This window comes from Chelonoidis abingdonii, chromosome 2, assembly GCF_003597395.2.
Source record: "Chelonoidis abingdonii isolate Lonesome George chromosome 2, CheloAbing_2.0, whole genome shotgun sequence".
Taxonomy (NCBI): Eukaryota; Metazoa; Chordata; order Testudines; family Testudinidae; genus Chelonoidis; species Chelonoidis abingdonii.
This window is the reverse complement of record NC_133770.1, coordinates 42696906-42712629: the sequence shown is the minus strand read 5'-3', so window position 1 is coordinate 42712629 and position 15724 is coordinate 42696906. Positions and strand designations below refer to the sequence as shown.

General features: G+C 39.9%; 1 protein-coding gene across 3 annotated transcripts in view; it reads left to right on the top strand.

The window, feature by feature from the left end:
• Positions 1–15384, top strand: part of SLC39A12 (solute carrier family 39 member 12) — a 38398-nt gene extending 23014 nt beyond the window's left edge. The window contains exons 8-13 of one of the 3 annotated variants that reach the window (XM_032788892.1): positions 47–199; positions 1456–1563; positions 3850–3910; positions 8057–8215; positions 11750–11937; positions 13213–15384. In XM_032788892.1, the coding sequence (XP_032644783.1) occupies positions 47–199; positions 1456–1563; positions 3850–3910; positions 8057–8215; positions 11750–11937; positions 13213–13341 (798 nt within the window). In that variant the 3' untranslated portion in view covers positions 13342–15384. Of the gene's footprint in view, positions 1–46; positions 200–1452; positions 1564–3849; positions 3911–8056; positions 8216–11749; positions 11938–13212 lie in introns of all 3 variants that reach the window. The other 2 variants (XM_032788891.1, XM_032788893.1) reach the window with 2 other exon arrangements.
• The last annotated feature ends 340 nt before the right edge of the window (positions 15385–15724 follow it).

Sequence of the window (15724 nt, the reverse complement as noted above, 5' to 3'; positions counted from 1 at the left end):
AAAAGTCAAAACAATTTTTCCCCTTTCATTTCATCTCTTTATCTAGATTCTTGGTTTACATAAACATGAAGCTCAGGAGACAGAACACATTTATGAAGGGAAAGAATATGTCTGGAAAATGTTGGGAATGATTGGAGGAATTCATGGATTTTTTCTGATAGAAAAATGTTTCTTTCTTTTGGTATCACCAAGTGATCAGGTAGAACTTTCTTTTTACTCCTTTTAAAATCCTTTTTGTTTTTGAGATTATAAACTGCACAGTAAATTTTAAAAAGCTTTTGGAAAAATAATTGCCTTGCTTACAAGTGAAATGAAGCATAAACTGCCTCTTCCCAAATTGCTCCCATCAGACTGATTTTGCTTTGTACCATTTTGTTTTGGTGCATAGGTTTGATGTGTTGAACTGTAAAAAGGCCAGTTATTTTAATTATTGTATTCTATAAGCAGACTTCCGTGGCTGGCATGGGAATAGGTAAAGAGCATGTCTCTCTTTGAAAGAGTAATGAGAGTTTCTTTTCCTAGGCACTGTTTGAAGAGCTCAAAGACTCACATGTTATCAAGGCTTTTGAAAATGACACTTTAAAGACTTATACTTTAAAATTTACCAAATTGCTTATAATTTTCTACCCCAAAGGATTTTGAAAATTAGTATAAATGTTGAGCTCCGTAGACTCCTGCATTATATGGGTACTGTCTCCTTGTTGGCTGCTCTGCTCTCAGTAATTCTATTATTTTATCTCAGTATGCCTTGTGTTTGAAAATGTCATTATGTACCAGATATAATGTAGCACAAAATGTGATGCTTCATTAAGTCTCTGAGTATGGGAGGCTCTCTTAATGCCACTTCAAATGGCATTTGCTGCTGTTGTTTTACAAAGAATGCTTAATCAGAGGCCTAATTTAGATATTTAGGTCCCAATCCTGTATTCTTCATATACCCAAAATACCTACTACCTTTGAGGAATACAGGATTGAGTCATTAAAATGAATGGAATGTGAATATTTTGCTAACTATGATATTATGTGGGTTTGCTTTTAAGATGTTAAGAGCAAAGTTGAAATCTACTATATAAAGAATAATGAATAAAGAGAAAGGGATTTTATAATTTTTTTACAAGACTTTAATAAATCCATTCGGTTGAGGGCCATCTGAACACTAAACATTAAATAATTTGTTTATCCCAGCTTGTAACTCTAAACTTCAGCTTTAAAAAAATAATTTCCTATAATACCCTCTGGTTCTCACAGATTTTTCTGGTTCAGTTTGCAGTTTTCTGAGCTGAAAATGCATTAGCAAATGTTTATCACAGCTAGCATTCTTCTCAATTGTTTTTATTCTCAAGTCAACAACTTTCATAGGTCAAATAAAAGCTAAATCTGAACATGAAACTGACAGAGGCTGCACCTGTGTTCATCTGGCTTCAGAACTAATTGTAAAGCATCTTCATCCAGCAGGGCCTTTCATTAGTTAATGGGCACTTGGGGCATTCCCATGATCTTCCAGTGGAATCTGAATTAAATGACCATTCAGGCAGAGGCAAAACTACTTCAACCATACAGTTGGTAGGTTACTGATATGAAATGCTTTACTAACTTGATTTCCTTCTTTCTCTGTGTTTCAAAAAATAAACCCAATTAACTTCATAACTGAATAATATTTATAGTGTTTATTGATTTTTGCCTTACTCCGTGACCTCAGAAAAGAATGTCTTGTCAGAAATCTGTGTTTGTTAGACCACAATAAGCATTTTCAGACATATTTTATTCACAAATACTTACAAAGCCAATCTATCAATATATGTCAGGTCGATGTAATAAACCTCCATATATGCCACTTCCTCCAGAAGATTTTTAAAACATCTACTTTCTTCCTGGTTTTCCAGTGTAAATCACATCTCTGAGGAGCCAGATCCTTCAGTCCTTATACCGGCAATACTCCCTTCAATCTTCAAGTTGGAGTAAGGACTGCAAGATAGTGTCCAAAGAGATTATAGTGTATAAATTAGTTACCAGCTGAAAGCTTGGGCTATATGCAGTCATTTTTTCATTAGCATGAATAATACGTAAACAAAACCAGATGGGCTGAAAATAGTGCTTTTCCATTAGAAATTCTGTAGGTTCCCATTAGATCTATGGAGAGTGCCCAAGCAAGATGTGCGATAGATATACACACACACACACTCAACTACTTAAATTGATAGGTTTGGGCATTTTTGGAAGCACAGTTTGTTCTTCATATTATTTGTAGTTTCAGGATATGCTAATTGTAGTCTTGTTATTTTAGTCAGAGAATCTCAAACTTTCCCATATTATGGTCCACATTTAATGAAGAGATGGTTATCAACAAGAGCAATATGAGCCAGTATTGGTTCACAGAACACAGTTTGGGAACTGGTGACTGAATGCCTGTAAGCAGACCAGTGAAGATAATTTACTAAATTTTGACCCCATATGGTCACTTCCTGTTTCTTCATTAAGTAATTAATCATTCCTTTCAGCTGGCAAACTGCAAGATCATCCTAAAGTTACATATTGATAATATGAACTAGTGTGGTTTGGCTTGTTTGGATGAGAGCTACCCATTTTTTTCAGGATCATATGGGTAACAATGAGACAAAACACTGGCTGACTTTGAGGAGATATTAAAAAGACTGGGACTTTTTAGCTTGGAAAAGAGATGACTAAGGGGAGCGCTGATAGAAGTCTATAAATCATGAATGGTGTGGATAAGGAAGTCAAATCCTCTGTCTAGACAAAGGCTGACAAAACAGAGGAGACACAATGCCACTGTGAAGGAGATATACATCACTTCTCACTAATCATTTTATCTCTGCTTTTGTTTTTTTGGAAGAGGTCAAGATGCTCTAGCAGTGAATGTGAATGCTGATGAAATAAAACGTGCTGTACTACAATTCTGATGCAATTAGTGAATTGGATATGAGGGACTTTTTTATTTGCAACTCAAATAGGGTGACCAGATGTCCCAATTTTATAGGGACAGTCCCAATTTTGGGTCTTTTTCTTATATAGGCTCCTATTACCCCACCTCAGTCCCAATTTTTCACATTTGCTATCTGGTCACCGTAATCTCAAACAGCCCTATTAGCACATTTTGAAGGATAGGAAGGGGAAATGGGAAGGGAAGAAGTATGTGAGGAAGGGCTGGAAGAGGGAATAAAGTACTAAAATCAGGGATCTTTGTTACCTGATCCTGTGTGCACATTTTTGCTACCTACTGTTTCAATATCCACGTGGCCAAGCATCTCAATATCTGCCTGGTTGCTATGTATTTTTTTCATCTCCTCAAGTCTTGCAATTTCACAGAGAAACTACACCTACACCTAAAACTTTTACATCACTCAGGAGAGTGAAAAATTCATATGCCTCATGTGTAGTGTAGACAAGCCCTTAGTTATGGACTCCAGTCTTCATCATTTTTCTTTCAAGATCCTGTAGCTGCATGCACAGTCGTGTGATGCAACAAAACCCATTATCCCATGAGAAACTGTACCAAAATGCTGAATTATAACTTAATCGTTTTTCAGCTCTGCATTTCCAGCTCAAAAGTTTGTTTAATCTCTGAAATGTGTTTTTCTCAGGGCACCACAATGCTACTGAATTGTTTTTGTTTGGGTCTGAATTAGACTATAAGCTCCTGGCGGCAATGACAATCTGTCTTGTGCGTGGAGTTCAGTAAATAATTCTAATGATGATAATAATATATATTGTAGATGGCAGCAGCTAACTTTTCCTTTAATGAACAGTGAGTCTATTTAAGTTTTCACTGTTTAATAACATCCGATCAAAACAACCCCTCTATGATGACCCAATATCTTTCCTTTTAATTAGAGAAGTCCCGAAGACTCTGAGTCTGAAATTCCTCTAGACAGCAAGGCGACAAGCAGCAAGAGTAAGTATTGATAAAAAGATTAAACAAGCAGCATAAAAAAACCTTAAGGCCTGAGATGGGATTGAAAGTGTGAAACAGGCTCAGCTCTGTATTTTCTATGTATTACGTCACCACGTCTGATTCTGCCTGGCTACATAATTAAATCTCTGCTTAAAGACCCGTTTCCTGCCAACCAGACCCATAACTGTAAAGTTCATTAATCTTATACTGTCCTTGCTTCAATGTTTGTTTACCCACCCTTGCAAACTACTTTGCTGAAGCCCTTTACTTAAAGGGAAACCACCATATATTTACCACCAAACATCTTTTTATAATTGTAGACCTTGATTGGGCCTTTCCTTTTTGCAAAGATATTGAAATTGTCATCACTTCTCATTTTCTGGCTCTCTCACCACACTATAATTTCCCTTCTGACTCTTTCTATCTCCTTTATTGTAATGAAATCATGGTTATTAAAATCAGTGGTGACTTGTTCCTTATATGGGACTCTGGGCTCATAATACTTCTCAGTCTATCAGTAGTTTTAAGCTGAACTGATATCCCATTAAATAATTTTGAAATAGTTTTTACTTCTCTGCTCTGCTTTTCCTTAATTTAAGAAACAAGAAAAAATGATGTGGACCTAATTCTGCTCTTGACTGCACGCATGTAACCCTGTTGAATTCAACAGAGCAGCAGGAGTGCTACTGGGAAATAGCATTTTACCTAAAATCTATATATTTATCTTATTCTACTCCCCTTTGTCCAGTGACAATTTCAGGACATGACCCTGAATTCTTGGTAGTCTCACTGTCTTCTGCCAGCCCTTTAGTGTTATTCTCTGATACTGTGGAATTCATTTCCATTTCAGGGCATAGATCTCATTTTTGGAAAACTGGATTTCCATTGCTTGAATCTGACGTTTCCTTCAGCATACAATCTAGTCCCAGTTTCACTGTCACTATCTACTCCATCTGTCATTGGTTCAGTGCTGTTCAGTCATCACTCTCTACTAATCATCTAAAACATATTCCACACAAGATCAAGATTATCTGCTCCAAGTACAGCATGCCTGCATTTGGGAAAATTTCCCAATTATCTCTTTATCAGTGTTCTCCGTTTGACATCATATTTTGGACATAACTATCAATTCTCCTCTGCATTAGAAGGTCAGGAGTAATATTTGACTGAAAGTATGTTTTGAAAAATAACAAACTTTCAAAGGTTTTGTACTGATTTTTTTTATCATGATCTCTTCTGTTAATATCAATAACCCATATTATCACTTTGTAATTGTATTTCCTGATTCACATCAGACTGACCAGAAGTCCTATAGGCACTTATTGTAGCCCTGAAAACATTGAACTAGAGCCCTATGCATGAGCAAATGTAAGGGTTAAGCCATTACCTTGTTAGTCAGAACTTCAGAAGTGTGACCTATAGTAGAAATGCTACCAGTAGCTCTATGAAAATTAAAGAGCAAAATTCCAATCCCTGGTTTTATGCAAAGAATCAATTGAAATTTGCATGCTAAATGCAAGGTTGTTCAAAGAAGAATTTGTATCCAAATACTCATTTTCTAAGAGGTATTATAAGAAGTTTTACAGTCACAGCAGGAAAGTGCATTGACAAAATTGCTAATAACATGATTTCGATTTAAAATAGAACTAAAATAAATGAGGTTAAAAGCACTCCAATTTTTTCGTGTATGTATTTACTTAAATTTCAGTCAAGTGTGTTCACATACGTTACATTTGCACAAGCTTTAAAATGCCTAGCACTTCATAAAGTTAACCTGACTCCCATTTTATATTATAGATAATAGGCTGGAATGAGTTCCAGCCATTATAGTATGTTTTTTTCAACAACTGTTACTTAAATAAAACAGGCTAATAACATCTTATGCCGAGCCACAATTTCACCCTAGCCAGTGCATATTACAAAACACAAACTTAATGTAGTGCAGCAATCTGTTATTTCTGTGTAATTCTTGTCCTGCACTATTGAGTATAAACTGCCTATAGTGTTTAGAAAGAGCTATGCAAGCTGGGGACAGGCATGTCTGGCTCTGTGAGCTGGCAGGAAAATCTACCAAGCCTGCCAATATTACTGAATCCACAGAGCTTCCAGGCAACTGGAAAGGATTTTCTGAATACAGTTGTAGACTTTATTTTCTGTGTGTTTTCTTTTATAATAGTTTTAAAGGCTTCAGTTCTAGCCAGTTTACGTAAGAAAAACATCTCTCCCATCTCCTTAAAAACAGTCTCCTCTACAAAAATGCCACTGCAGTAAAACCTCATAATAACAACATTCAGCGAGATCTGTGGAATGCCACATTACATCTCCAAGTTCTCATGCGGTAGCTGGGGGGGGAAGGAAGAGTCAGGAAATAGATGAGTTTATAGGGGCAAACTCTGCTACTGCCTTGACAGCTATGGGGTGATAGCTCAGCGATTTGAGCCTTAGTCTGCTAAACCCAGGGTTATGAGCTCAATCCTTGAGTAGGCCACTTAGTGTTTGGGGGCAAAATCAGTATTTGGTCCTGCTAGCAAAGGCAGGGGGCTGGATTCAATGACCTTTCCAGGTCCCTTCCAGTTCTATGAAATAGGTATATCTCCATATATTAAAGAGGCAGGTGTTGGCAGTGGGACTGAATCAGTAGAGTTCCACTCTATTGGCAGAGTGGAGGGGCAGTAGGCAAGATTCCCTGGAAGCATGCAGATATGCATTGTAGTCAATTGGGCAGAATGTATGTACCAAGGGAGGGAGCCAAGTATGGGTTGCAAAGTCCACTCACCATTGAGCTGGAGTAACCTCCATGTAGCAGTTCTGCAGCTGCAGGAGATGGTTCCTTCCCTCATGCAGGCCAGGTGCTGGGAAGAGGATTTGCCCAATATTGCTTAACTATATTTCAACATGCAAGCTGCAAGATCACTTGTTTTCAGTGCCCCATCGCACACAAGCAATCTGAGCTTCAATGCTAAAGGGAGGTCATGGAAAGAAAAACAGCTATCTGTATTCATGAGTGATGTTACAGACAGGAGTGCTAGGAATGAATAAAACAGCTACTAATTGATTAGAACAAAGGTCAGAATTGAGTGTGATGTGACACTATATCAGTGATGATGATTTGAGGTTGATTACATTTTGGATTCTGTCTCCTGTGAAATACTATTCTTAAAGATGAGAACATGAAAACATAATTTTTCCCTTGTTCAAGACACTAAAAGTATCATTTACATGAGGCCTAGCAGGGATAAGGCCATTCAGATGCACCTTCTCACTCTGTTGATAGCCCACCTGATTGACTGAGGAAGCTAGTCGACTTGCCCTTAGGCTCAGTGGCAGTGGTAGCTCACAGGCTGCTCAATTCACATGCCTGCAGATTCTCTGCCTCCCTGTGCTCACCTTTCTCCAAGATCTGCTTCTGCCCTGCCCAGAGCCTTGACCCTGCCCTGCACCTGGCCTTGTTTCAGTCCTGTTCCTGCCTTGCGCTGACCTTGGAACCAGCCTTGCTTGTGCTTTCCCTGACTCCAAGTAATCTGGTTCTGACCCTTGACTCTGATTTCCAGCTTTGACTCTGGCATTTGGAGCCTGACTATGGTTCGGAGCCTGATTCCGACTCTGTCTTGAACTTTGGGCTGGCATTTTGGACTCCTACTCTTGCTCCAACCCCTCTGCCAGACTGCCTAAGATCTGGTCTCTTGACAAGGCCAAATTCTTCTCTTATAGATGTGCAACTCTCTGACCCTCCCCCCCCCCAGTGTATAAATGCCTACCTTTTAAGACAGAAATGATTTGAGTTGGGAGGGGGAGGGGGACTATGAGATTTAGCAGTCCAGGGTGAGCTTTATGAGATGCATTGAAGGTAAAGTACTCCACTGGACTCAGACCAACTTTTTGTCTCAACAATCAACCTAGCAGAAAAGGCTCAAAGGAAGCTACTTCCTAGTGTTTGCATCTCTGAACTATTCTATTAATTATTTTCTCATACTGAAAATCTTGAAACCTCTGTAATAAGAACAAATTGGGTAGGCTGTATAATCCTCTGCTTGTCTTGTCTTTTTGCAACACAAAAACTTTAATCCATTGGGGAAAAAATGTTTGTAGGAAGCCTAAAGCCGAGGAAAACATGTTTTTCTTTTTACTTTTGACTTTGTTCCCTAGGCAAAGGAATTAGTTCGTTGGCAATAATGGTTTTGGTGGGTGACAGTCTTCACAATTTTGCCGATGGCCTGGTAATAGGAGCAGCATTTTCATCCTCAACAGAAACGGGTGTTACCACGACAATTGCTATCTTATGCCATGAAATTCCCCATGAAATGGGTAAGCAAATATACATACACATTTTTCCTAAATGGCTCAAGTAAAGGAGCTACGGCTCTGTGGTTTTGGATTTACAGAAACATTTAAGGCTAGATCCTGCCGTGTTCTAACACATATGCACGGAGTAGATGGGGTAAAGAGGGCATGTAGCTCCCGTCATCCCATCCCCTGCATAAGCAGTAGAACAGGAGCGCTCCCTAGTGCTTGGTTACTGCTCCAAGCCACATCCCCAAGCATTCATGGTCTGTCAGCTGGTGAGGATGGAGTTGGCACATCCAGTGCATATGCTATGGTCAGTAGCACAAATTTTCCAGCATGTTATTTTTGATTAAAGCACTGCTGACATCACTCTGCTCCCTGCCTCTCACAGGATAGCTCCCTAACTGGGCACAGGATGTTCTTTCCACTACACGTTAAATTTGTTTCAGCCCAAAGGAAAAGAAAGAGTAAATTAGGACAGCACAAGCCCTGATCTTTAAAGTCGACTCACAGTGCACAGCAGGGATTCCAGCAATGCTGCGCTCTACAGCAAGTGTGAATGGAGACTACGCATGAGCACATAGGCATAATCCTCCACACAGTAGAATTGCCCCCTGTTCCCTTATTTTCAAGCACATGGGCAAAAAAAATGATGAGATGTGGATGCAGAATGGGCATGTCTGAGGAAATATGGGGTTAAATGAGACACTTACCAACTCCCTCACACACATTGGTCTGACCAGAGAGCAGTGATCTCAGTATTGAGGATGGGTTTCTGCCACTGCTCTTCCTGCTTATTACCTTTGACATTGCATATGTATGCGCAACACGCCACTTCTGCACTGTAGAGAATCAAACTTCTGCACTGTAGAGAATCAAATCCTTAGTGAACAAAATATCTGGTATCAGTGATGACAAATTAATGAACTGTTTTTCTAACAGATAGCTCTTTTTCAGATCTTCTTTCCGTGGGTGGCAAGTTTATAGACATTTTGGTGGTGCCCAGAACCCACTCCCCCCAACTCCACCCCCCCAAACTCCGCCCCCACCTGCCCAAGGCTCTGGGAGGGGACTTGGGGAGGGAGGTCTGGAGTGCAGATCCTGGGCTGGGGATTAGGGTGCAGGAGGGATGCAGGCTCTGGGATGGAGTTTGGGTGCTGGGTGCAGGCTCTGGGCCGGGATGAGGTGGGTGTGCAGGAGGGGGTGAGGGGTGCAGGCTTTGGGACGGAGTTTGGGTGCAGGCTCTGGGATGGGGGGGCATAGGAAGGGGTGAGGGGTGCAGGCTCTGGGAGGGAGTTTGGGGGTGGGAAGGGGTGTGTGGGAAGGAGGAGGGGGTGCACCCTCTGGGAGGGAGTTTGGGGATAGGAGAGAGTGCAGGGGTGAGGGCTGTGGGGCTGAGGATGAGGGATTCATGATGCAGGAGGGGGCTCAGGGCTGAGGCTGAGAATTAGGGTGCAGGGGGATAAGGGCTCTGGCTGGTGCTGAGGGGTTCATGATGCAGGAGGGGGCTCAGGGTAGAGGGTTGGGGTGTGGGGTGAGGGCTGTGGGGCTGAGGATGAGGGGTTCATGAGGCAGGATGGGGCTCAGGGCTAGGGCAGAGGGTTGGGGTGTGGGGTGAGGGCTGTGGGGCTGAGGATGAGGGGTTCATCATGTGGGGGGGCTCAGGACTGGGGCAGAGGATTAAGGTGTGAGGGGATGAGGGTTCTGGCTGGGGCTGGGGGATGAGGGGTTCATGCTGCAGGGGCGCTCAGGGCTTGGGCTGAGGATTAGGGTGCGGGGAGATGAGGGCTCTGGCTGGGGATGAGGGTTTGGGGCTCTGGAGAGGCTCAGGGCTAGGGCAGCCTGCCTTGCCATTAGTGGAGGCCAGGCACTAGGACCCTGGGGCAGCAGACAGCAGTTCTGCCGGGAATTGCTCTACTCCGGCAGCAGGAGAAGGCAGGGGAGAGGCGTGCACTGCCTTCTGTCAGGCAGGGACGCGGCATGGCAGGGGGGGTCACGCAGGGGGAGGGGTGGCAGGCGGGGCCTGGGACCTGCTCCAGGCAGGGCCGGGGGAGAGACCCAGCTCCAAATATTGCTGGAGCAGGGCACTCGCCGGGAATATTGCTGGAGCCCGAGCACCACAAATGTATATAACCTGCCGCCTATGCTTCTTTCTATGTTTAGTTCAAAAGCTTGTGTCTTTCACCAAGAGAAGTTGGTCCAATAACAGATATTACATCACCCAGCTTCTCTTACTAGCAGACAGGCCAGCAAGATAAAATAACAGTTTCATTGGGGCTAAACTTTCCCTTTTTCGTCATTGTTTCTTCATACTACGTCTTTTCAGAAGTTTGAGACTATGCCTGGTATTGCATTGACATACATACATATGGTGGTAGGTGGATCAGAATGCTGGATTTATTTTCTTACAGATTTACAACTCAAATGTTGGACGTATGAATAATTTACCAAAATCTGTGTGTGTGTGGCTGGGGATTCCTGGAAAACAGGCAAGTTTATAAAAACAAAAAATCTGACAAAAATACTGAATGGCTGATACTGGTATCAGACCAACTGGCCCCGTGGAGTTACACCAGTGTAAAACTGGTGTGAGATTAGAATCTGGTGCTCAGATACTTGTGCTATGTATTTGTCATGCAGTTGGTTCTTCTACAAGAGAAGCTTCCTGAGGGCTGAGGCCACGTCTAGACTACGCGCCGTATCGGCGTGTTAAAATCGATTGCTCGGGGATCGATATATCGCATCTAATCTAGACGGGATATATCAATCCCTGAGCGCGCTTATATCAATTCCGGAACTCCACCAACCCCAACGGAGTTCCGGAATCGACATGGCAAGCCGCGGACATCGATCCCGCGCGGTGAGGACGGGTGAGTAAATCGATTTTAGATATTCGACTTCTGCTACGTCATTCATGTAGCTGAAATTGCGTATCTAAAATCGATTTTACCCCGTAGTGTAGACCAGCCCTGATTCTGATCCAGCTTAGACCAAGGAAGAAAATTAGGAGTAACTCCACTGAAAACTAGGAAATTACACAAGTGTATAACCTGTGCTGCTGAGATCAGAATCAGCCACTGTGTTTCTCTTTCTGACACACAGCACCTGTAAATAGAGATCCAAAGACCATGTTAAAGACATAATCACATGATTTCTACTGGCAAGTTCCCAATCAAGAAAGATTTAGAAACTCTGGGAAAGCATGTGACTTCACGTTTGCATGTATCCAAGTTGGAAATGTCACAGAACATTGAGAACTAGTGGAGAGTTCTCCCTGTATACTGTATGCTATCTTTAGGAACAACTGAACAAATATGACTGGATATGTAACTTCCTGCTAGCTGCACAAATTTACGATCATTTCTACAGAAATGTAAGGGCAACCCTCCAGCATCCAATACTGTGTGTGTGTGTGTGTGTGTGTGTGTGTGTGTGTGTGTGTGTGTGTAATGCTATCTAAACTATTATCATTGATATCCTACTGCCTGCCATGTAATCTTGAAAATGCTTTATCAGCTAAATAATATCTTTTTTTTCTCTATTTTCTCTATGCAGGTGATTTTGCTGTGCTGTTAAGTACAGGCCTCTCCACAAAAATTGCATTATTAATGAATTTTATAAGTGCTCTAACTGCCTTCATAGGGCTTTATATTGGCCTTTCAATATCAACTCACTCCTGTGTTCAGAACTGGATTTTTACCGTCACAGCCGGAATGTTCTTGTATTTATCATTAGCAGAAATGGTGAGCACTGCAGTCTCTTCTATTACATTTTTCTTTTGAGAACAGTCATGTCATAAAGGAATATAAGAAAGGACTGTAAGATCCTTGAGCAGGGATGGTTTTCTTCCCTGTGTAAGTACACTGCCTTGCACAATAAGACCCCATTTACGGTTGGTGCCTAGCCACTAATGTAATAAACATGATAAATAAGAAAAAGGGGAAAATAAAGGCTATAACGAGTAAGAAATTAGATGAAATTGAGGGATCTACATTTTATAGTTCAGGAAAGAGAAGAGAATAGTTCCAATTCTGGTTCAAAATTTGAACTGAAGTGTTTTTAAGTATTAAGATCCAGGGCTTTTGGTTTTGCTCTTTATTGAGATTCAGAACTTTAATTTAGAGCCAAAATTTTGAGATAGGGTTTTGATTTTGGCCCATCTTTCATTTAAATATTTTTATCAAGTTTTGAAGCGTATAACAACAAATAAAAAACCATATAAATACAGCAAAATACCATGACTCTAGATTTATGTTCAAATGTTGATTTGGACCTACACATAAGAGGTTGATAAGAAGAGATCCATATGATACTGTTACATGAAAATAATAATAAAAAAGCTGAATGGCATGCATCAGGCTCAGAGACAAGTATTTTCACAGGCTATTGTGGGACATACAATTAAGATACACTATCCTCAATACTGTGATTCGAGAGGTCATGTAGGATGAAAAGTCAGTGTGTAAACAGCTTTTAATCTGACACTAAACATTTGGTGCCTTTGTATCTGATCTAAACCTTACAGAGAGAAATATAAAAGGTAATTTTTAAAAGCATAGTTAATGGGTTATGCTTTTAATTTATGCACCCACTAAAGGTCAAGTCAATAGGAATTTTTCCAATAATTTCAGCGGGAGAAGGCTTGGTCCCTATATATAGTACAAAAACAAAATATTCAAAACTGCTTTATTCCCATAAGAAAGAAACTCTAATTTTACCAAGTGTTTCCTTACATGAAGTTTCTTTAAAAATATTGAGAAGTTAACACATTTTGGATCCTCATTTGGTAATTCTCTCTAATGTTGGTAAAAGATTCACGATGATAGAATTAGATCAATTGAAATATTTCACTTTGAATAGTTGTGATAACATACAGTGTGTGCTACAGATTTGCAACTATATTCAGAAACTCAGGATTTAAGTCTTTTTATATGAAGTTTGTCAAGTTTTCCCATAAGACTTTTTTCCCAGAGATGAATATATCTGGCTTTCATTCTAGTATCTTATTCTTTTTTTAGCTTCCTGAAATGACTCACATTCAGACACAGCGACCCTGGTTGATGTTTCTCCTACAGAACCTTGGATTACTATTAGGTTGGCTTTGCCTCTTTCTTTTAGCTATATATGAACAGAAAATTAAAATATAATGTTTCTACTGGAAATTTCTAAATATCAGTCATGAATTTGTATAGCATTATTTCCATTTTTTCATGCCCGCTATAGTCATTTAAAAATTAAGTTGTGGGATTTTTGTATCTAAAGTTAAGTAGATAAAAATTTCACTTTATTAACTTATTGTTCAGATTTTGTAATTTTTTTAAAACATGAATGTTTAGATTGATGTTTTATTTGTTATTGAGTTTACCAAAACTCTTATGATCAAACGCACAGGAGCTTCTCTTTGGTTTATTGAGTCCATTCTAGTTAAATGCTTCAAGTGATCTCGGCTACTCTGATTGAAGAAGAGAATACAAGTTTTTATATACAGTAATCTAACTGAAAAGGAACATAGTTCAAGAGTTTAAAGCATAAAATCTTGTCACCTCTTAATGCCAAGAATAAATTTCTATGAAACTGAGAAGTATAGTCAAGCTGATTTACTGAGTTAAATACCACACAATCTCATTCTAATACAATGTGCGTTATCTACCTTGCTGATGTACTGACAAAGTTTTGTTGTCATGTCTTGCTGGCCCACTGTCACACAGGAAACTCTGGCAAACAAGTGTTAAAACCTGTGACAATATTAGAACACAGTTGAGCAATGTCAGAATATCCCTTTGTGTCTGCATTGTATTATATGTATGTTAGGCATATTGGCATCTATGGAAGCCAATCAGATCATTAGATAATATCATGAGTCAGAAAGCAGTTTATTCATACAAATACAATATGCTTTTAATGAAAATCTGTTCCTACTGTCTGAAATGTACATTGATCCAGCAACCCCTCTCTCACTTGAGTGCTTTTATGCAAGTAGCCCCTATTGACTGCTGTGAGATTATTCCCCTGAGTAGACCACTCAGTTAAGTAAGGACTAGAGAATCAGACCCTAAACAAATTTTGACAATAACAGCCTGACTTTGAGGTGCTGTGTGACTTCAGTGAGATATTTTATAAGTAAACTCTGTAATTTATTTGGCATAAGGATTCCCTCCCACATTTAATTTCTTTTCTGTAAACTACATCACAGACTTGCTCTTTGACTGAAAATTCTTATTTCTCTTATTTGCTAAAAGAGGGAGAGCCAGTTACTGAAAAAATTGTATTCTGTATACAACCAAATGCACATCTTTCTCCTTTTCTCTGTCTTAGGTACTCATATGGCCTGCATTACCATAGTATCGGAGTGTCCTCCAGTCTTTTCATGTATTTGTTCTAACATCTCTGAAGTAGGAGAGTACTGTTATCCTCACTTTGCATATGGGGAACTGAGGTACAGGGGGACTAAAAACAATATTTGTAAACGTATTTTAGGCTACTAGGGATGCAGACAGGCACCAAATGGGATTTTTGAAAGCACCCATATGCCTAACTCGCACTGATTTCAATGGGTGTTACGTATCTATGTATTTTTGAAAATCCTGCTGGGAATTTATCTACATCTTTAGGTGCCTAAATATCTTTAAAAAACCTGGCCCTGAGTGACCTACACAAGTTCACACAGGAAGTCTTTGTCAGTTCAGGGAACAGCACCCAGGTGTCCTGACTCCCATGCTTGCCCTGAACCACTTGTGCTCAAGGGACATAAGATTCTGATGCTGCCTATTCTGTTACATTAACTTTGAGAGATTCCAATTTCATTGAGAAGCTGTGACTGATGACTCTATGTCCCACTTCACATTTTGTAGAAGTTTGTGTTTAATTTTAGTAAGGTGAGATTTCAAAAAATGGATCTCTCAATATTTCATCTGCTAGTGATGGAGCTGAGTCATTTCATGACCTTCAACAGACAGTCAATTCAGGACACCGCTGGATGTAAGAAAATCTATTCTTGTTTCAGGAAGGCGAAGTGAATATTGGAAACATTTGTTATTTCAAAGAGCAGAGCTACTATATTTTGAGTATGTGCATGCAGGCTGTTCAGTACCAAAGAAAGCAAAGCTACCAACTGAACAAGATTTTGCATCATGGTTTAAAGTTGAATGATCAAATGTTTTTCTAACTGTTTCTGTCAAAAAGTTTCTGGAAAGAACAAGGTTTATATTTTTGTAGTATATTTTCCAAAATAAAATAATAATATTTGCTTAAGGACTTGTGTGTGCTAGCAAGATTTGTGCATATAAATGTACCTGCACTTGCTTAGAAAATATACTCTTTTGACTTAAAAAAAAAAAAAAAAAAAAAGCAAAGTCAAACACCCTGGTCTCACTGAACAACCAGCCATATTTACATATCCTCTACCAAACACAAAATCTGATTTGTCAGAATACTGGGTTGTCACCTGGGTTGTCAGAATACTGGGTTGTCAGAATACTGGGTTGTCACACAGATTCTATAACTGTGATATTTTCAGTAGATGAGCAATCC